At 43.5% G+C, this 20,784-nt stretch overlaps 1 protein-coding gene across 3 annotated transcripts in view; it reads left to right on the top strand.

The window, feature by feature from the left end:
• The window catches only part of Lpin2 (lipin 2), a 64,941-nt gene that overhangs the window by 36,221 nt on the left and 7,936 nt on the right, over positions 1–20,784 (top strand). For all 3 annotated transcript variants that reach the window (XM_050166192.1, XM_050166194.1, XM_050166191.1), the window contains exons 3-12: positions 4,372–4,467; positions 7,625–7,926; positions 9,197–9,304; positions 10,175–10,298; positions 11,284–11,626; positions 13,812–13,911; positions 17,209–17,396; positions 18,404–18,497; positions 18,956–19,025; positions 19,740–19,829. In XM_050166192.1, coding sequence (XP_050022149.1) covers positions 4,372–4,467; positions 7,625–7,926; positions 9,197–9,304; positions 10,175–10,298; positions 11,284–11,626; positions 13,812–13,911; positions 17,209–17,396; positions 18,404–18,497; positions 18,956–19,025; positions 19,740–19,829 — 1,515 coding nt within the window. The remainder of the gene's footprint in view (positions 1–4,371; positions 4,468–7,624; positions 7,927–9,196; positions 9,305–10,174; positions 10,299–11,283; positions 11,627–13,811; positions 13,912–17,208; positions 17,397–18,403; positions 18,498–18,955; positions 19,026–19,739; positions 19,830–20,784) is intronic.

Raw genomic sequence — 20,784 nt, 5'->3', positions numbered from 1 at the left:
ATCTGTCCATTTTGTTTATCAAAAAATAGCCTTCTTATGGCAGGAAAACATAAGCCATGTCTGTGTTAAGATGCACTAGTTGTTGTATTAGGCTGTTGTCTTTTGGGAGTAGGGTCAGCTATTTATTTATTTTTTTTCAAACTGACTCTAAATTTTCAGACATGGTTACAGCTGAGAAATGGACCTGAAATCCTAAGGACGTTAGAAGTACTATCTAGAGAGGCAGTCATTTTCCATGATGTGCTGGCGTTTGATAGAACACCAGCACTCCTACTAATCTCAGAACTCAAGAGTTTAAGAAAACAAACTTTGTGTTGACCTTTCATAAAGTCGATATCATGGTTATTTATCAAAGGAAAATACCCAGTGTATTGAAACTGTCCCCAACATGGGTGATAAGAGACTGCCTCCTGTTCTCATAAGCAGAAAAGCCAAAGTCCAGGGGCATCTACTTCAGTCAGTGCTGTTTTAGAAATGTTTCAAATTGCTACCAGAATTCGGTTCCCCACCTCAGAGTGCTGCCTCTGAGTGGGTTTTTCTTTATGCCAGAGAGCAGCCAGCGCTTCCAACCTTACCTCCATTAGCTCAGCAGACACAGGAGAAATCCTTCCTTTAGAAGTCCTGGTGTTTGCACCTGGATGTAGACAGAAGTTTCTGTCCCGCCTGGTCCTGCAGCCATTCAGTCTCAGAGAAACACACAGAGGCTTATATTAATTATAAACTGGCCTGTTAGCTCAGGCTTATTATTAACTAGCTCTTGCAACTTAAGTTAGCCATATTCTTATCTTTGTTTAGCCATATGACTTGGTACCTTTTCTCAGTGAGGCATTCTCATCTTGCTTCCTCTGCATCTGGCTGACTGCTGCATCTCTTTTAGGTGGGTGAGAATGGTCAGTAGTGACAGTGCTTGTCATTCAAGTGTGATGGCCTAAGTTCAGTCCGCAGAACCTGGTGACAGAAAAGAACCAACTCCAGGAAGTTGTTCTTAAACCTCCAATATTCAGAAATAAATATAACAATTTTAAGAAATAAAAATTAAAAGTTTCCTCTGCCTAATATATTCTCCTTAAAGTTAGTACTTCATATGGCCATTGTACTGTGCCAAGACCAGAAATGTGTGCCAGCATACGCTGTCAACCAGAGCCATCACCCGGATTCCACTGTCCTTTCCAGTGTTGACCTTGAACTGCATGTCCTTGATGCTCCTCAGTCCTTCCCTGTGACTGTCCAGTAAGGAATAGAGGGACACAGAGGCCTTTGTGGAGATTGCTATTTGAAATATCAGTTCGGAATGATGCTTACTCTTGTAAAGCACACTCATCTGCGCTGCGTGAATCCCTGGTTCCCGGTGTCTGCTAGGGTCGCTCCACCACAAAGCCCCTTGTAGGAAAATGTTCGGTTTTTCTCCTCATTTGGCTTACTACACAAATATTCACATTTCCCATAATTGTTCAACCCATAAATTTTAGTGTACATTGTTAAAATTTATCTACAGAATTATTAATGTGTGTACCTGTGATTTATCTTTACCTTTCTTATTCCAGTTCTTAATTTAAATTTTATATTAAGGGCCATCTTTTATCTTCATGTCTATTTTTCAGTTACTCAGTTGCTCTCCATGTGAATCCATAGTATTAGTTTTACAATATAGGTTTTGCCTTATCCTTATATTTTAGTTATTTAAACTGACACATTTGTTTCCTTCTTCCATATGGTAGTCTAGGAAACTCTTCCCTGCTGCGGCCTTAGAGTCATTCATTTTACGTGTCCAAAGCGCTCTGGTTGCTTTTAACTTAATTAGTATTTAAAAGCAATAATCTGACCACAGGTTTTTCTCATTACTTCTAAGATGTCTCAGCTGGCAAATCAGGAACCCAGTCTAGATGTAGGCACACGCGCGCATATTTCACCCAAGCTTATGGTTCCTGTAGTGAGCTGTTTCTCCTGTAATGTTCAAATTTCATTTGAATTTCTCTTTTTTTATATTTTCTGTTTTGAAATTATAAGTAACATCATTTCCTCCTTCCAAACACTCCCCGATACCCATCCTGGCTTTCTTTCAGATTCATAACTTATTTTTCCTTTTGATTTTTCAAGACAGGGTTTCTTTGGCTGTCCAGGACCTTGCTCTATAGACTAGGCTGGTGTTGTGGAATATTAGTTTAAGATGTGTTTCATTTGTTTATGCTGTGGAACATTTGTTTAATGATGTAAAGATGTGTTGCATTCTTTTATGTTGCATTCTTTTAACTCTGTAAGCCTGTGTTACTTTGCCTGTCTAAAACACCTGATTGGTCTAGTAAGGAGCTGAACAGCCAATAACTAGGCAGGAGAAAGGTTAGCCGAGGCGGCCAAGCAGGGAGATTAAGTAGGAGGAGAAAAAGAGACGGATTGAAAAGGACATCAGGGACAATCACACAACAAGCCATACAGTAAGAAAGAAAAGTATATGGAATAGAGAAAGATAAAAGCCCGGAGACAGAAGGTAGATGGGATCATTTAAGTTAAGAAAAGCTGGCTAGAAACAAGCCAAACTAATGCTAGGCATTCATAAAAAGAATAAGTTTCCATGTGATTATTAGGGAACTGGGTGCCCCACCACCACCGAGAGAATAGAGGGAAAAAATAAACTACAGGCTGGCCTCAAACTCAAATCTGCATGCCTGTGCTTCCTGAGTACTGGGATTAGAGACATGGTGCCACCACTGCCTGGCTGATTCTTGATTCTTTATTCATTAATTGTTAAATACGTGTGTGTGTGTGTGTGTGTGTGTGTGTGTGTGTGTGTGTGTGTGTGAGAGAGAGAGAGAGAGAGAGAGAGAGAGAGAGAGAGAGAGAGAGAGAGAGAGAGATCTGAAACAGTCTGTATAATGTTATTTGTGTGTATATTTTCAGGACAGATCATGATAAGTCTGGAGAAGACTTTCTCACACTTAGCGTCCATAGTTGCCTGTAGGTGTCTGTTTCAGGTTGAAGCCTCTCGTCTCCCCGCCCACATCCACATTAGCATGTACACATAGTACAGTGTTGTTGTCTTTGTTCATCTTGGCTGGTGAGACTCATGTCACCTCTAACATTCCTAGGAAGCACAATCAAACAACAGACTCCCTGATCCTTTGGCTCTTACAATCTCCCTGCCCCTCTTTCTGCAATGCTCCCTGAGTGCAAGAGTTTGTGTATACATTGGGCCTGGGCTCCACAACTCTGCATTTGGGAGGTTGTGGACTCACTTTCCAGGTGAGACCTTGGGAAAGCTGAATTTTTCTTACATCGCTATCCGTTCTTTTTTTTCCCCCATGTTTTCTATCTTGGCCAATAGTTTCCTCCTTGAATTGTTCATTTTTATAAACTGTTACATGAGGTCTGGAGACACGGTTCAGTCAGTGATGTGCTTGTTCTACAAGCACGTGGAGCCAAGTTTGATTCCCCAGAACCAGTGTAAGTACTGGGCGTGGTAGCATGTGCTTGTTGGTATCAGCTCTGGGGAGACAGACAAGCAGATTCCTAGGCTTTCTGCCTAGCCAGCCTGCCCTAATCAGGCAAGCCCAGGTTCCAGTGAGAGGCCCTGTCTCAAGAAAGATGAACAGTGCCTAAAGGACTCACAGCCTGAGTTTGATCTCTGACTTCCATGCACACACATGTGCATATGCACCCACACATACACAAAGATATACATACATGTACGCACATATACAAAAGTTAGATATCTATAACCACATGCCTCCTAGCTTTGCTCTGTGGCTGAATTGAATAACAAAACGCAGTGCCAGTCACCAGCAGACTTCGCAGAAGACCAGTGACCGCTCGTTGGTCCTTACAGCATCTCTTGTTGCATAGGGACCTGGGATAAAAACCCTAGCAGGGAATTCACACAAAGCTCAATACGAGGGTATTGAAACATTTTAATGTTTGAATTCTGTGAGACAGGCCCTAATATGCTGTCTATAACTTGGGAAACACAGAAATGTTTGTTAACAATATTTCTCACATTTTGCAATATTCGGCAGGTTAAGCTGGGCGTGGTGGCTCAGACTTGTAACTGCAGCACTTGAAAAATCTAAGCCTGAATTTTGTGAGTTCAACAGCAGGATAGGCAATTTAGCAGAACCCTGTCCTCCAAAGAGAGAAAGAAAAGAAAACCTAGAGACTAAGCAATAAGTTTTAAAGTGCTGTGAAAACATTTCTTTTGATTCTCTCCCAGTACCCAAGTTTATTTCTTTCAGGGGTGGACTCTGGGGCTGGTAACAGTGTTTCTCTGAGCTATATCTCTAGAAACCCAGTGCTGCATTTGGCGTGTGAGCCAAGAATTGAGGTTTAGGTTAGCCTAGATGAAAGGTTCTTTGTGCTGAATTGTGTGTGTTTCCTCCCTAGATTGATATAGAGATCAACGGCAGTGCGGTGGATCTTCATATGAAATTGGGTGATAATGGAGAAGCCTTCTTTGTGGAGGAGACTGAAGAAGAATATGTAAGTCTCGAAGGTCGCGGCCCCTGTGCACATTGTGCCGGCTTCTAGAACACGTCTCAGAACAACTGCTCAGCTCTTCCCATGCTTGTGTGGATGATTGGTATTGCCTAACAGGCTTTCTTTACATGTTGTACTAAACCCAGAAAAAGCTCATACCACCTTTCAGGGTTTGGAGACTGTCTAGTATCAAAGGGCTTTCCTTCTTCATGTTCGCTAAAGCTTATGACTTGACTTGAATTCATTCAGCTCTGCCTCGAGATGGATCTCTTAAACTGTGTGTGAGTATGTACATAAGTGACCTTTAGATTCGGAAGACATGTTTACAGGGCCAGAGAGATAGCTCAGCCGGTAAAGACACATTCCAGATAGGCAATGTGACAACGTGAGTTTGGTATCTAGAGCCATATAAAGATGGAAGGAGAGAGCTTCTCCAGAAAGTTGTCCTCTGATGCCGTAGTGATGCTGTGCCACCCACCTGCCCCCCCCCCCATAGTAATAAGGTTTTTTTTTTTAGTGATTCTTTTGTTTGGTTAGGAATACTATACCCATGACCTTAAGAGCCACTGAATTATGATGTCAAGAGTTAAATTAATTGGCCTATGTCATCTTGCATATTAGTGTACATGTGACTTCTATAAGACAGCTCATCTGTACCAGCCCCATGTCCTTGTGCAGTCTGGGTGTTCCTGAGTGGGAACAGGAACAAGCTCTTCTTGATGTAGTCAATATGGCTCTTTTTAAAAACCCTGTAGAAGCATCACTATCTTTTTCCATAAGAAATTAAATCTTAAAGCAAAAATAAGAAGCTTCAAGTTATTTGGATACAGAGACTTTGGGGGTTTGAAGATGAACTACTAATTTGATGTTGTGAATTCACAAAGAGAAAAATGACAACAAAAATAACAAATAGCAGCCGGGCGGTGGTGGCGCACGCCTTTAATCCCAGCACTCGGGAGGCAGAGGCAGGCGGATCTCTGTGAGTTCGAGACCAGCCTGGTCTACAGAGCTAGTTCCAGGACAGGATCAAAAACAACAGAGAAACCCTGTCTCGAAAAACCAAAAAAAAAAAAAAAAAAAAAAAAAAAAAAAATAGCAAAACACAATTATTTTGGTTGCGTTTTTTTCTGAGCTTGGGAAAGAGCTCCAGTGTTGGCACTGTTCTGTGGGGTAGCCCTAAGGTAGTGCAACTTACAAAGGAACCTTATCCTCTTGTCTTCCTGGACATCTTACTGGTGTTTTATTACCTCGTTTGCATTTATAATAAACACAATTTCACCTCCTCAGAAGCAAAGGCAAAGAGCAGAGTAAGGCATCAGAAGCACAATCGTTTTGATGTTTCTGAAGATCAGGTGTAGGCCCTATCACTGACGATCATTATGTAAACCAGTGATCCTTTGCCTGCTACAGGGCCTGCCAGCAGGTCTGTTTAGAGCCTGCTTTAGCAAGGTCAACTCAAAGAGCATCAACTTTGCAAAACTTTCTCTGTTTCATATGTGACTAAATAGACCAGATTTTCCTGCACAATTGTAAATTCTAAGACAGCCAGAGCTACATACTAAAGGCCTCTTTATAATAAAAATAATACAGTAAAAAAAGTCCCAATTCATCCTACAAATATTAGAATTACTATTCTATGAATAAATAATAAAATAAGACCTGCTTTTTTTTTTTAAAACATTTATTTATTTTGTATACAGTATTCTGTCTGTGTGTATGCCTGCAGGCCAGAAGAAGGCACTAGACCTCATTACAGATGGTTGTAAGCCACTATGTGGTGGCTGGGAATTGAACTTGGGACCTCTGGAAGAGCAGGCAATGCTCTTAACCGCTGAGCCATCTCTCCAGCCCAAGACCTGCTTTTAAAGGGGATTAAAAGTTAACAAAAACCCTATTAGGTGGTGGAGTTGTTTTGTTTTGTTTGGATTTTTGAGACAGGATTTTTCTGTAGCTTTGGGGCCTGTGCCTGGAACTAGCCCTGGTAGGTCAGGCTGGCCTTGAACTCACAGAGAACCTCCTTCCTCTGCTCTCCCCCCCCCTACACCCCACCCCCGCTACACCCCCCACCCCCGTAGGTGCTGTTTAGTTTTTGTTTATCTGACTTTTTGACCATTATCAACATTCCTTTTCAGTCAGCAATTCCGAAACAACCCCTCTTTTTAACGGTTTCCAAGGTGTAGATTTGCCTGGTTTATCGAATCGTCTTATTGGTAGATGTCTTAATTATGTTTCTGTTGTATGAACCATGAAGTTCACCCTACAGCTTACTTCATTAAGAGAGGTTGGAGCAGGACCTGGAGGCGGAAACTGAGGCAGAGGCCATGGAGAATCGCTGCGTACCAGCGTGTTCCTTACGGCTTATTTTCCTATACCAGCCAGGACCACCTGCCCGCAATGGGCCAGTTAATTTGTGCTTGTTTACCTCTCCTTTCTGCTGATTGAAATAAGTGATGAGAAGTTCACTAGATTTAATTTATTCAGTATTAAGTTGAAAAGTTTAATTATTCTGAATATCAGGCTGCCTTTTCTTCCTGAGTTCCTAAGAGGATACTTGGATCAAAGTGCTCTGATCTCCTCCATTGTCGGTGGTTGCCTCTGTCCTGATCACTTCCTCACTCTCCGTTCACTGGGCTCTAAATCCTTCCCAGCTGCCCTTGTCAGACGTGGTCTTGGCCTTGGCCTCTGCTTCACCAGGCTCTTACCATTGCGTCAGTCCTTGTAATACTCAGCACACTGCTGCCACTTTGATAGCTCTTTGTACAGAATCTAATCGGCTCAGATTCTTTTTGTTGTTTTTGTTTTTCAGGATAGGGTTTCTTTGTATAGCCCTGGCTGTCCTGGAACTCAGCTACATAGACTAGACTGGCCTTGAACCCAAGGAGACACTCTTGCCTCTGCCTTCTTCTAAAGTACTGGGAGTACTTAAGGTGTGCTCCCCCACCGCCTAACTAATCGGCTCAGAATTTAATTGCAGGCTTTTCATCTTCTGTGCGGTTCTGACAAAGACTCAGTTACATACTGAAATGAACTCACGTTTATTTAAGTCTACCTTTACAGACTATGCCCTCTTACCCCTGTGAAAAGTTATATACTTGAGAAATAATTATTGTTTTGATAACTGTCCAGTTTGTTGTAGATAACTTTTCTTTTATTCTTTAAGGAGAAACTACCGGCTTATCTTGCCACTTCGCCAATTCCTACTGAAGACCAGTTCTTTAAAGATATTGACACCCCTTTGGTGAAGTCAAGCAGAGATGAAATGCCATCTCAGAGCCCAGATACTTCTCACACCTTGGAAACAGAGACAGTTTTCGCTCCAAGTTCTGTGAAAAAGAAGAAACGAAGGAGAAAGAAGTGCAAACAGGACAATAGGAAGGAGGAACAGGCGGCTTCTCCTGTCGCAGAAGACGTATGTGATGTGGGTGTGAGCTCTGATGATGAGAAGGGAGCCCAGACAGCAAGGTAAGGTTCCCAGTCTGGACAGGGGCTTGTGCACCCAGTAGAGCCCCAAGGCAGCTAGTAGCTGCTGCTACTCTTGAAGGTGTGTAGTGTGAGTCTGATGCCCTCCTCACCCAACTGTTTATTGCGGGATCAGTGAAGGAAGCATCGCATCCCACTTACTGTCAGATCTGTGCTGCTAGTGCTCTTCGGGACATTCTGGAGGCGTGCCTCGTTCCATTGAGTACGTTTCAGAAAAGAGACTGTCGGCTCTTACTGAGCAATTTGCTGGGAGTGCGCAGATTCAAGTGGGAGCATTATAGTCCAGTTGTGTAGCTTCCCAACCCTAGGGTCTTTCCCCCTCCCCTTCCTCTGCACCTTCCCTGCCCCTTTGTCCTCCTCTCCCTCATTCTCTCCCTCTCCCCTCCCCGTCCACTTCCCCTCCTTTTCCCTTTCTTTCCCTCCCCCTTTCTCTCTATTCCTGTCTTCTATGCCCTCCTCTCCCCTTCCTTCACTGCCTGCCCCATCCCTCCCTCCTCCCCTTTCCTTCCCTTCCTATCCCATTCTCTTCCTTATCCCCCATTCTTTTCTGCTTCCCCCTCCTTCCACAGGGTCTCACTGTAGAGCACAGGTTGGCCTCAGACTCATAATCCTTCTGCTTCCAGTTCCTGAGTACTGGGATTGGTATATACCAATACACCTGGCATCCCTTCTCAGGTTCTTATATTTGGTATCAGACCTTTTCCTGGGAAACAGAGTTTTGTTTTGAGTTTATAAGTTAAAGGAGTTTCCGTTTAAGTGGGAGTTTCTGATCACCACTTACATACCAGTTAGTAGAAGTACTCAAAACCTGTAACACTTTTCAAATCAGAACCACCTGAAATTTCAAGGTAGCAGTTTAAGGCAGAATGTGCATTTTTATCTCACTTAAGATAGAATTTTCTCCACCTGTTTGACTGAGCGCTGGACCCAAGCCCTGGAAGGACATCCGTGTGATAGTGGTTGAAGAACAAATGGCAGTTTTCTTTCTGTGCTTTTAGCCCATCCAATTAAGTGGTGTGATTCCTCTTAACATTCAACACACTACTGGGGCGTGAGTGTTCTATAACTGGCTATCCTCCTGTTATATGGTAGTGGCTTTGGTCATACCTCCTTAATCATGCTAGCCTTTTCCTGAAGATGCTGCTAATCGTGTGGCCTTCTGTTGATAAGAGACTTGTTGGTACCCATTTTAAAGCTGACTTTAAATCATTCCTACCTCTCTGGGTTTTGCTCTGTTTTTCCCCTTTCGCAGAGGATCTTCAAATGCTTCCTTAAAGGAAGAAGACTATAAGGAGCCTCCACTCTTCCATTCCGGGGATCACTATCCCTTATCTGATGGCGATTGGTCCCCATTAGAAACGTGAGTAGCTCTGGAATTTCTGTTTTCCTAAGGGAAGGGGGGGTGCATATTAGTAGCTTTTATGTTATTTGATAGTAATAACACTTTCTGTTTATAGAATAGTAGAGTAACCATCAGGTAAATTTAACATGAATGTGAACTGTTTTCAACAACCATTTTTGTTCCTAAATTTAATCTTATTCTGATGGTGTTTGCTAGTTGTAAATCTGAATAATTAGCATAGAATTTGCTCTGCCTACTGTTAAATTCTATTATTTGGTGTCAAATAAATAATGTAATGAAAGAATGTGTGGTCATACTGTTCATTTTCTGTGATCAAACCTTCAGATTTTAAATGATTTTTTAAGTTTATGTATTTTATGCATAAAATTGTTTTGTCTACATGTATGTCTGTGCACCGTATGCATGCATGGCGCCTACAGAAACCAGAATAGGAAGTTGGATCCCCCTAGGAAGTTAGTTACAGGTGATTACAGTTAGCAGATGATTGTGAGCTGCCATGGGATTCCTGGGAACTGGACCCAGGTTCCCCAGTTCTTTACCACTGAGCCATTTCTGCAGCCCATGTTAACTGATTATTAATCGTACCTTCCTGTGTGTTTTCTGTCTTACAAATTTATCTGAATCATTGGTTTCTTGTGAGAAGCAAACATTATGGAGGGCCTACAGGAGACCTGGAAAGTTCTTAATTATCACTTACTGTCATTTTTATTTTACTAAAGAACTCAGGTGGAATGAGCAACTGATGTTTCCCTCAGTGGAGTGTCTGTACTTGTAGTTGACATATTCAACTTATATTTACTTTTCTCTACACACTGCGAGTCTCAGTGAGACTGAGCCTTGTTTTTCTTTGTTCTTGTGTGTTTGCAGCACTTATTCCCAGGCAATGTGTCCTAAGAGTGATTCAGAGTTGGAGGTGAAGCCTGCCGAGAGCCTGCTCAGATCTGAGTCTCACATGGAATGGACTTGGGGCGGGTTCCCAGAGTCTACCAAGGTACTGGGACTTCCTGGAAAGACTAGGATGTGTCTGAGTATGTTGCAAGGAGGCCACTTGTTCATCCCAGCCGCCCAGCTAGCTTAGCCCCCGAAGTAACCACACAGAAACTGTATTAATTAAAACTGCTTGGCCCATTAGCTCTGGCTTCTTATTGGGTAACTCCTACATCTTTATGTAACCCATTTCTGACAATCTCTATATCACCACGAGGTGTTGTGGCCTACCAGAAAAGTTTCAGCACATCTACCTCCAGCCACGGTTCCATGGCATCCCTCTGACTCTGCTTTCTTCCTCCCAGAATTCAGTTCTGTCTTCTCCGCCTACCTAAGTTCTGCCCTATCAGGCCATGGCAATTTCTTTATTTATTAACCACTGTAAGCAGCACACAGAGGGGACTCCCACATGATGAGTAAACACCAGTAAAGAGCCTTTGCTGTTAAACAAAGGAAGCAATTTCTTATTGAGCTCAGAGCACAATGATGGCATTGCCCTCTTGTGGTTGAAAGATAAATAGAAATTAACATTTCTTTATAAAATTTCCACTGTACACTTACTTATAGCTTAATACAATAATATCTTTTGTGTTTCTACATATAACAAATAATGCTGATTAAAAAATTTAAAGATACCTGAAAGAAACTAGAGTTTCCCCACTGAAAAATTAAATCCCGAAAGTTAGGGTAGGATCTAACTCAGCTGGTGAAGGTTTGCCTGCTGTGCTCTAGACAGTGGGCAGGAGGAGGTTCATAGACTTTTCAGCTGCTCACGATGAGGGAATAATGTACTGAAAGATCCATTTCTTGGAAGAAAATCATTTAAATCCCATGTTGAATTCAGTTTTGTAAAAACAGAAATTGACCTGTTCATATGACTGAGTGCTTTAAGTTGCCTTAAGGAGCAGTGGGGTCGTGAATGAAGTTTTCATGTGTGCTGTGAGCTGTGTCCCTCAAGATGAGCATTTTTAAACAATTTCATATTTCAGGTCAGCAAAAGAGAAAGATACGATTGTCATCCAAGGACGGCTACAATTACACCGTCGGAAAACACTCATTTTAGGGTCATTCCCAGTGAAGACAGCCTCATAAGAGAAGTCGAGAAGGACGTTACTGTTGAAGATACTATCTGTACCATAGTGAAACCCAAACCCAGAGCCCTGTGTAAGCAGCTGAGTGATGCAGCTTCTGCTCAACTTCCTGAACTGCCTCTCGAGGCTCCTCAGACTTCATCTATGTTAGATGCAGACCATGTTCCCAGTCCATCCTCAATAGAAGCTCCCTCAGAATCCAAACCAGCTGCTAAAGTAGACTCACCAACAAAGAAGAAAGGTAATTGTGTGCTTGACATCACACAGCATCAGTGGGTGGTGTATTATTTCAGTGTCTCACATACTGTGATCTCCAGTCAGAACATGTCCCACACTTCATTGAGATGACTTACCCATGTGGTCTCTTACTTCTCTTACTCTCTAAATTCCGAACAAGGTGGTAAGCATCCTTCTGTTAGTTTCTGAGTCAATACTCCGTGGACCTCTAAGAAGTACTTACTAAGAAAGTAAATGAATTGTGTTCTAATCAGTTGGTGAGTACAGTGACAGTCCACTGTCGGTGTGAAGAAATCATATGTATATTCCCCAGGTACACTCAGTATCTGTGCTATGCTTTTGTTTTTGTTTTGTTTTTTTGTTTTTTTGTTTTTTTTTTTTTGAGACAGGGTTTCTCTGTAGCTTTGGAGCCTGTCCTGGAACTAGCTCTTGTAGACCAGACTGGTCTCGAACTCACAGAGATCCACCTGCCTCTGCCTCCCAAGTGTTGGAATTTAAAGGCGTGTGCCACCACCGCCCAGCCTGTGCTATGCTTTTAAACTAAGGTTCTACCAAGATTCATGTGCTGTCTTTGATTATTAACTAAATATGCTAGTGAGTAAAATCTTAAATGGCCTTTTGCTTAAATAAAAGTAAAAGTAGAATGGAGAAAAAAATATTTTCTCAGACATCTGCTTAGCTAAAGGAAAATTTTGTAGGTTTCGTATGGTTTAAAAATAAATAGCTACGGGAGGTTGGAGAGGTGGTGGTGGTTAAGAATACTGGCTGCACTTTGAGTGACCTAGGTTTGATTCCCAGCATCTACATGGCAGCTAACAATCATCTGTGATTCCAGTTCCAGGGGACTCCGTGCTCTCTTCTGGTCTCTGGGCACCAAGCACATGGCCATATATCAGGCAAAACACCATACACCTAAAATAGAAATATTTTTAAGTGTCCACTTATTGGTGCTTTCTTTCACTAATTTCCCTCCTAAATTGTTGTGGATGAGCCCAGCCCTTGTCACAACTCCTTACTCTGTATCAATTGTCTCAGTAAGAGTCAGAAACTACACACATTGAATGCTGACTTGGAGCCTTTGTCTAAGGAAGTAAAACCTTACCTAAAGCCGCCTGTCTTATTAGCTGAGTGCCTGCTTCACTTTGAAGACAAGAAGGAAAGGGGCATGGGACATTCCGTGTTGACAAACTGATACAGACCCAGATCATTCATAAATGAGTTGTCAAAAGTAAGACTGTGGCTGTCAAGGGGATCTGTGACCAAATCTGATGACTAGCTGACAGTGACTCTCTCAGAAATGTACACCAAGTGTTCTGATGTAAGAACTGTTAAGGGGCATGACCAGGTCTTGTATGGTAGATGCTTTGGTTTGGTCTAAGACACTGTAGGAATTCACAGGGTTAGGAGAAAGATTCCTACCATTTCCTAGCTTTAGTCTCTTTATTCTCTTTACCGCCCTCCCCCCCCCCCGAACTTGATTATGAAAGTTTTATACATACCGTGGTACATCACTTAGATGTTGTCTGAGAAGTATGTCATCAAGCAACTTAGTATTGTTTTTTACACAGTGTAAATCAGTCGACTTGTCCTCTTGGTGCAGTCAGGAGATGCAGGAACCGTGCCAGGATGACATACTGTTTTAGATTTCAGTAGGTATATGGGAGTGTGCCCTAAACTAATAGTAAATAAATAAACAAGTCACTTTCATCATTATCAAGCATTATATCATGTACATTTATGTTAGTATAGATTGCTATACTAACAGGACTAGTGATGCCATAGGTTCATTTACTCCACCATCATTACAGACATGGTATGTTACCCTAAGACACTCCTAGGTACCACCATTATATGTGCATCCACTGAAGTATCCTTATGTGGTGCAGTGCACAGCTGTGTCTCCTTGCCATCTCCTGACTCACAAACAGCAAGTTCTAGACATTGTGACATTTCTCCCTTAAAGACCCCAGGACATGCCACCCAAGTATATTCTCTGTAGAACTAAAGTACTGTTGACAGACACACAGAGAAAGAAGGAAACAGGGCACAAAGTGAGGACAAGGGCAAGGCAGGAACACCTTGCTTTAGGCGGATAGTGGCCCATTCTGTTTAGAAAACTTCGTGCTATTGCAGAGTTGGTAAATAGAGAACAAATTCTTACCTCTGGTGTGTTTTTCTTTTAATAACAGGTGTCCACAAAAGAAGTCAGCACCAGGGACCTGACGACATTTACCTTGATGACTTAAAGGCTCTTGAGCCTGAAGTGGCAGCTCTCTATTTCCCTAAAAGGTAGTATGTGTGTGTGTGGTGCGGTGCGGTGTGAACAGCTTGAGAAACTCCAGTTGTTTCATCTGAGCAAAAGGAACAGAGTGATGATCCTTAGCTAAATCTGCTTATGCTTCAGGTTGGGGAAGCTCTCAGATAGTGTGTGTTGTTTTGAGTGCAGTGACTTGAAAATAGTGTGTTGTTTATGAAACATTTAGTACAATAAGGAGAGCGACCTGTGTAAGAGGGGTGTGTGTGTGCGTGTGTGTGTGTGTGTGTGGTGCTGGTGCTACAGTGCACACTTGTGGAGGGCAGAGGACAGCGGGATCAGTCCTCTCTGCTCTACACAGGCTCCAGGGATTGCACTCAGGTGGTCAGGCTCCCTCAGCAAGCACTCCACCTGCTTAGCCATCCTGCGGAACTAGTTTAGTCTCTTTGTAGTCGTTAATAACAAACTGAATCCACTTGAGGAATTCTTTGGCATTTGTTTTATTTGTGTGTTTTAAACAGCACATTTTAATTTACAACCATTTTACAAAGAATTTCCTCACTCCTTTGAAGAATGTGAATCCACTTCTGAACCCGAGTCTTATAAGGCCCCATTCTCGGGGACCCTGTGTCCCCATAGTGCCCATAGTCCCTACCTACCATGTCACAAACCATTCTTCCTATTTCTCATTATTTTAAGGTAACTCGACCATGAACCTTAAATACAATGTATGCTAACCGTGTTCCCAAGTCATTTTAGCCTAAAAGGAATTACTACTTAAAATGCTGATTATAAAACTTAATTTCCTTCTCAGAAAATGTGGTTTGAATTTACTGTGCACTATATACAAGCATTGTTTTATATGATTTATTGGGAAAACCTACTTCATTTTTTACTTGGAATGGAAAATGAGATTGACATAAATATATTTAAGATTTTTAACAGATATTTTTGAGCAGTTCTTAAAGTTTGTTCGTAACTCTGTATAGTAGACTATCTTAAAATACCCACATACTTTATTTGAAGTAATGGGTTTTTATAGATGAAAAAATTGAAATTGGTCCAGTTTTTTTAAGGGTAGAAAAAAATTAAAATGTGATCTGTTAGAATTATGACTTTCATTTCCCAGTCCTTTTACTTTAGTTTTATATTGGATTTTTTTAAATATCCCTATTAAAAAATAGGGAGCAAGGCCAGGCATGCTGGCACACACTTCAGTTTAACCCAGCACTCAGGAGGCAGAAGCAAGTAGATTTCTGTGAGTTAGAGGACAGCTTGGTCTACATAAGGAGTTTCAGGGCAGCCAGCGGGAGTTACATAATAGAAAACCACGTCTCAAAGAAAGGAAATAGTCACTAATGCAGTGGAACTTGGTTATAGTTTTGCTGTTGATTAGCCACATGTAGCGGAAGGACTGAAAACTGGGGCATGTCATAGGCTCTTTGACTGCATACGAGTGTGCTCTGTTGTGATTGTCACTCTATATTACTAAATAGTCATAACTTATACAGCTGATGTCCACACGTGTCCCGTCATTCCTGTGGGTTTGGCAGCATGCTGAGTCAGAAGGCAGCCCTCATGTTGACATGCCCTTCTGGCTGGATGACACCAGCTGCCGTCACTGATAAAGCTCCATGTCTTACTGTTGGGCTAGTGTTCCGTCACTAGTGTTGGGAGGCCCACACCCAGGCCTTCCTCTGTCTCGGGCTCTACAGAGGAACAGATGGGGACAGGAGGATGTGAGACCGCCGTCTCCCACTTCCGTATCTCAGTGGGCGTGGCTCTTGTGAGGAGACCACCTCTCTGTCAGTTTCCTCTTAGTTTAAAGGTGCCCATTGCTAGTAAGAGGAAATTCCCCAAACATAAGCGACTTCCCATGAGAACATGCCTGCGTGTCTACACTCTGCTGCCGCCTGCTCCTCAGCCCTTAGATGGTTCCAGAAGTACACGTTCATGTCACCAGGTGTGTCATGTTTGGTGAAAGACCCTGGCTTCTTGGGTTGGTGATGTCTCTTAGCAGCCGAGTGCCTGCCTCGCCACACATGAGGCTCCTGGGTTCAACCCCCAGAACTAAAAAAAGGAGGGAGAGCTGGCTTCTAGGTGAGCAATCCGAGCATCTCCAATATTAGAGTAGTTTCCACTGTGACCGAGAAACGTGACGTGCCATCTCCTTACTTCACATTTAAGCTCCGTTCCAAACGCCCAGTGTGCACTCCTCCCGGCACCAAGCTTTCTGTACCTTGTCTCAGAAATAAGAGTAGTGAGGTCCAGGCCTCGCTGCTGTACAGACAGTCTGCATTGTTCTAGAGGGTCCGGCCTCCTGAGTACTTTGTCCTTGAGGGTTTTTGCTTTTAAATTAGGCTAGTTTGGGATAGTATTAAGATGAATTTAGGAAAGCCTTGGGTTTTGTTTTCAGAACACAGCTTTGGACTTAGTAATTTTCTACAGACTGTATATTACCATGCCCTTTTTCTTGGAATGCAGTGATCAAAGGGCTTCCAAATGTCAGATTTTTCTTAACTGTCCTGTTATTTCATTGTGGCAATTTGAGTAAGTGCTTTTAACTCTCTTACCCCTTAGTTGCAGTCAGGAAGGCCCCAGTTGAAACACTGGCCCCACGAGAAGTGTTTACTACATTTGTAGTTAATTTCTTAGTTCTCAGGTTCCTGCTGCTGCCATTTATAATGTGAGGTTTTTGTTGTTTTGTGTTTGTTTTTCGAGACAGGGTTTCTCTGTAGCTTTGGTTCCTGTCCTGGAACTAGCTCTTGTAGACCAGGCTGGTCTTGAACTCACAGAGATCGCCTGCCTCTGCCTCCTGAGTGCTGCGTGCACACTGCCACCCGGCTATTTTTAAACTCTACTTTAAAAAGCTGTGGAGCAGGGTCACTGGGAAGATGGCTTGGTGGATAAGAGCAGTTCACTATGAGAACCATAAGAGCCCAAGTTCAGATCCCCAGCCCCCCCCCATAAACAGGACATAGCACTTTATGTACCTCTGACTCCAGCCTTGAGTGGTGGAGACAGGTAGGTCCCAGGAGCTCTGGCGTTGACCAGCCTGGCCCAAATGGCAAGTTGCAGTTCAGGGAGCCTGAACTTACCTGTTTACAGCAGGTAAGTCTGTCTCAGAGTGATAGAGAACACCTGGCTGAACCCCATACTCCGGCCTTTTCATGTGTGTTTGTTACCCCGTACTTACATGCATACATCATGCACTCATACACCCCAGAAGTTACGTTTGATTTCCCATCTGTTCCTCGTAGGATTCTAGAGGACCATGTATTACGCCAAAAATGGAATAAATCCTTAGTTCCCCTTCCTTCTGTCTGCCACAGTGACACCGATCCTGGCTCCCGGCAATGGCCTGAATCCGACACATTCTCTGGCTCTCAGTCCCCACAGTCTGTGGGAAGTGCAGCTGCAGACAGTGGCACCGAGTGCCTCTCAGACTCTGCCATGGACTTGCCTGATGTTACCCTCTCCCTCTGTGGAGGCCTCAGTGAGAATGGAGAGATTTCTAAAGGTATGCTGGACAGCCATGCCTGTCTTCACCACAGAAGGGCAAGCCTGGTCATCGCTTGATTTGTGCCCAGACCTCTGTTCAGTAAATTACTGGCATGAGGGGAAGATATTAATGAAATCTACTTTGAGTTACCATAAATTCTTGACTGGCTTTGTGTGCGTGTGGGTACCTTTCCATAAGGCCTTGTCTCACAGGGCCTTTGTGTGTGGGGGGTAGTTCCGTGAGGACCTCTATTGTGAGACTTATTTCACACTCGGAAATTGATCTTGCGTGTGTGTGAAACTGCTGAAGAACCCGTCCGTGGGGAGTGCCTAGCTGCCTTCCTGACGAGCTCAGGACTCAACAAGGGAAGACTGAAGCTGTGGGGCTGTGTCTGTCCACTGACACCAGTCTGACTGCCTTCTGTCCCAGGCCTGAGGGACGTCCGCCCCATGTTCTTGCAGCCTTTGCTCCCCACCTCCTGTGTTAAGAGTTAACTGCCAGTGCACCACTAGCTCCACCTGATCCCCTGCTATTGTAGTGTGGACAGCACTGAACAACTTGCCTGGGTTGACCTTTGTAGTCCAGGCAGATGTGACCCCTCAGTTGTCCTGCCCTTACCCACTTTGTATTCACTTTAAGTTACAACTTTTCTGAGTTTGGCCCCTACCTGTAATGGCTTTTCCTGGAAGACAGCCCTCCTTCTGTGACTGGCACATCATATTAGCGCAGCCCTTTGTCTCCTCTCCCCAGAACTGCTTCAGATGGCAGCAGAGTTCACGGAGTGTTAGAAAGGGGGTGGGGGTTTTTATACTTTGATTTGGGGTTTAGTTTGAGTCCTAAAATTATGAAAGTGTCTTGATAAACGGGGAAAACATAGTTTCCTCTAAAAGCCTTTTTTTAAGCCCACAAGTCCTTTAGTGCTGAGTGCTGTGACCGTCCAAAGATCTGTGCCTCTCACGTGCTGAGTGCTGTGACTGTCTAGAGATCTGTGCCTCTCACATGCTGATGGCTGCTTTACTTTGCAGAAAAGTTCATGGAGCATATCATCACTTACCATGAGTTTGCAGAAAACCCTGGCCTTATCGACAACCCGAACCTTGTAATACGGATATATAACCGGTAAGCACCGTTGCCTTGATTGTTGCTAAGTACTCCAAAGTTTCCAACTGCCATTGTTTTCCTTGCTGTAAGATTTGTCATCACACAAACAAGAACACAATGATTTACAAGTGAGGCTGAACCTTCACCTTTTGACCTGAGCTGGTGAAATGCTGTCTCTGTGTTTTATGAGTCTTATTGCTTCTCGGCTCATAAAAGTTTGGCTTAAAGCAGATCTTCAAAATTTAGTCGTTCAGGGCTGGAAAGATGGCTCAGTCGTTAAAGGCTAGGCTCACAACCATAAATACAAAATTTAGTCGTTCATCTCTTTATTGGAAAGAATAAGCAATTTGATAAGATTATTCTTATACTTTTCCTCTGGTCCCCCGACGCTCTCTAGGCTCCAGCCCTGCCCCCAAACCCTGCTTTTGCTTCTGACTCTCTGTGTGATGGGTTTGCACAATTTTTATTTCTCATAGTTACTACAACTGGGCTTTGGCTGCTCCCATGATCCTTAGCTTGCAAGTATTCCAGAAGAGTTTACCTAAGGTGAGTGATCTGCATTTGAAGTCTCCTTCAAAGTGTCTAACATACAACAGTCCAAACGTTTATATTCTCTATTACTGCATTCTCGTCAAGGTTCTGAGTTTAGTATCCAAACTGCCGTATTCACTAAATCCTAGGCAATCACCTGGGCTGCCACTTGTCTCCATTTTTGTTACGTATTTATGTATCCCAGTGTCTGAGCTGCAGACTGAGTGCTCAGAGGTAGAGCACTTTCGTGAACGTGAGAAGGTCTGAGTGCAGTCCCCGGTCTTACTACATCATCAGTTAAAAATTCTTCTCAATATGGGGAGAAACAGCAAGAAGTGGGCTCCCGAAAGGTGACATTCATGTGGCTGAATCAGATTGCAGTTGGCACGCCTGTTACAGAGAACTTTCTGCTCACCCACAAGATATCACTCCTTCGTCAGACTTTGTATCATAAAAGCCGCAGATTCCAAGAATAAGAGGTGGAAGCTGGCTGTGTGCTTGCAGACCCCTGAGGTCCACTGGGCCTCACACAAACCTGCCCTGGAGCCTTGTCATTTCCAAGGAGTGCATGGCCTTTCGTCCTAAGCTGTGGAGAGCACTTGATGGTTTGAGCTGTGGAGAGCGTCTCTCATTCTGTAGTAAGGCCCTGTCCTACAGGAGAATGGTAGTGAGGAGTCGGTGATTACAACTGCTAGATCTCCTGTGCTGACCCACACTGACTGTTTGCAGGCCACGGTTGAGTCCTGGGTTAAAGACAAGATGCCAAAGAAATCTGGTCGGTGGTGGTTTTGGCGTAAGAGAGAAAGCATGACCAAACAGGTAATGACTGATTTGTGTAAACACAGCTCTTTCTCTGCCACTCATAAAAAGCAGGGTACGGGCACTGTATGACAGTTCTGAGGCATTGCTGCGTGCAGGTGCTACGCTGCTGCTTTGTCGCATCCACCCTCCACCAGCAAGGAAAACGCAACACCCGGAGCTCTTCTTGCAGCAGTTTTCAGGACTTTATTCACAGTAATCTTTCTCCTTCTCCTTCTCTCTTTCCCTCCCTCTCTTTGACCTCTCTCTCCGGGCAAACCTCTCCCAGCCCTTAAGTAGGCATGGGCTGCCAATCCCAGATTGCCAGGTGGGTACTGCCCATAGGCCCACGCATATGCAAGCAGCTGATGATCATTGCGTGATCAGGCATAAGTCAGGTCTTAGGCATAATTAGGAGCTGATTATCAGATGTGGCTCCATGCTGCTCGCTACACTGCTTTCTACAGTTGTTTGAGCTGCTGGTTTTTTAGGAAGCTTGGACTTTGTAGGCAGAGCCCTGTGAGTAGTGAGGGTGGAGCTGGGGAGGAACTTGAGTCTGACTCCGGAACACTGCTCTTTCTGCTTCCTGGTTAGCTCTCAGGTGTGAACAGAGGTTATATCCTGCACAATCCACATACAAACATGCAGAATGTCCCTTTTAACAAAGTAGCAGGAGAGCAGGTTTGTCCAGAGAGCCTTCTAAAATAAGGCTGTTGTTTTTCAGATAATAGAGAGTGGTCTTGCCTTTACCAAGTTCATGTCCATATCAGTGTGGTCGGGCTGCCTTTCTCTCTTCTGCAGGTGACAGACAGGAGAAGGCACCAGTAGTTACTTCCGTGGTGCAGTCCAGATGTCTCAACCAGATACCTGACCATTGGGCCAGTTATATTTTGTGACTAGCTTTTTACAAGCAGTGTGTGATTTCTGCCCTTCAACTTTAAGTGGAAAAAGTTCCTCAAGTTTGCACTCATGGGTG

The sequence above is a fragment of the Alexandromys fortis genome, unplaced genomic scaffold, assembly GCF_014885135.2.
Source record: "Alexandromys fortis isolate MF-2015 unplaced genomic scaffold, M_Fortis_MF-2015_v1.1 scaffold_143, whole genome shotgun sequence".
Lineage (NCBI taxonomy): Eukaryota > Metazoa > Chordata > Mammalia > Rodentia > Cricetidae > Alexandromys > Alexandromys fortis.
Note: the sequence above shows the minus strand (reverse complement) of the source record. Positions and strands in the feature narration are given on the sequence as shown.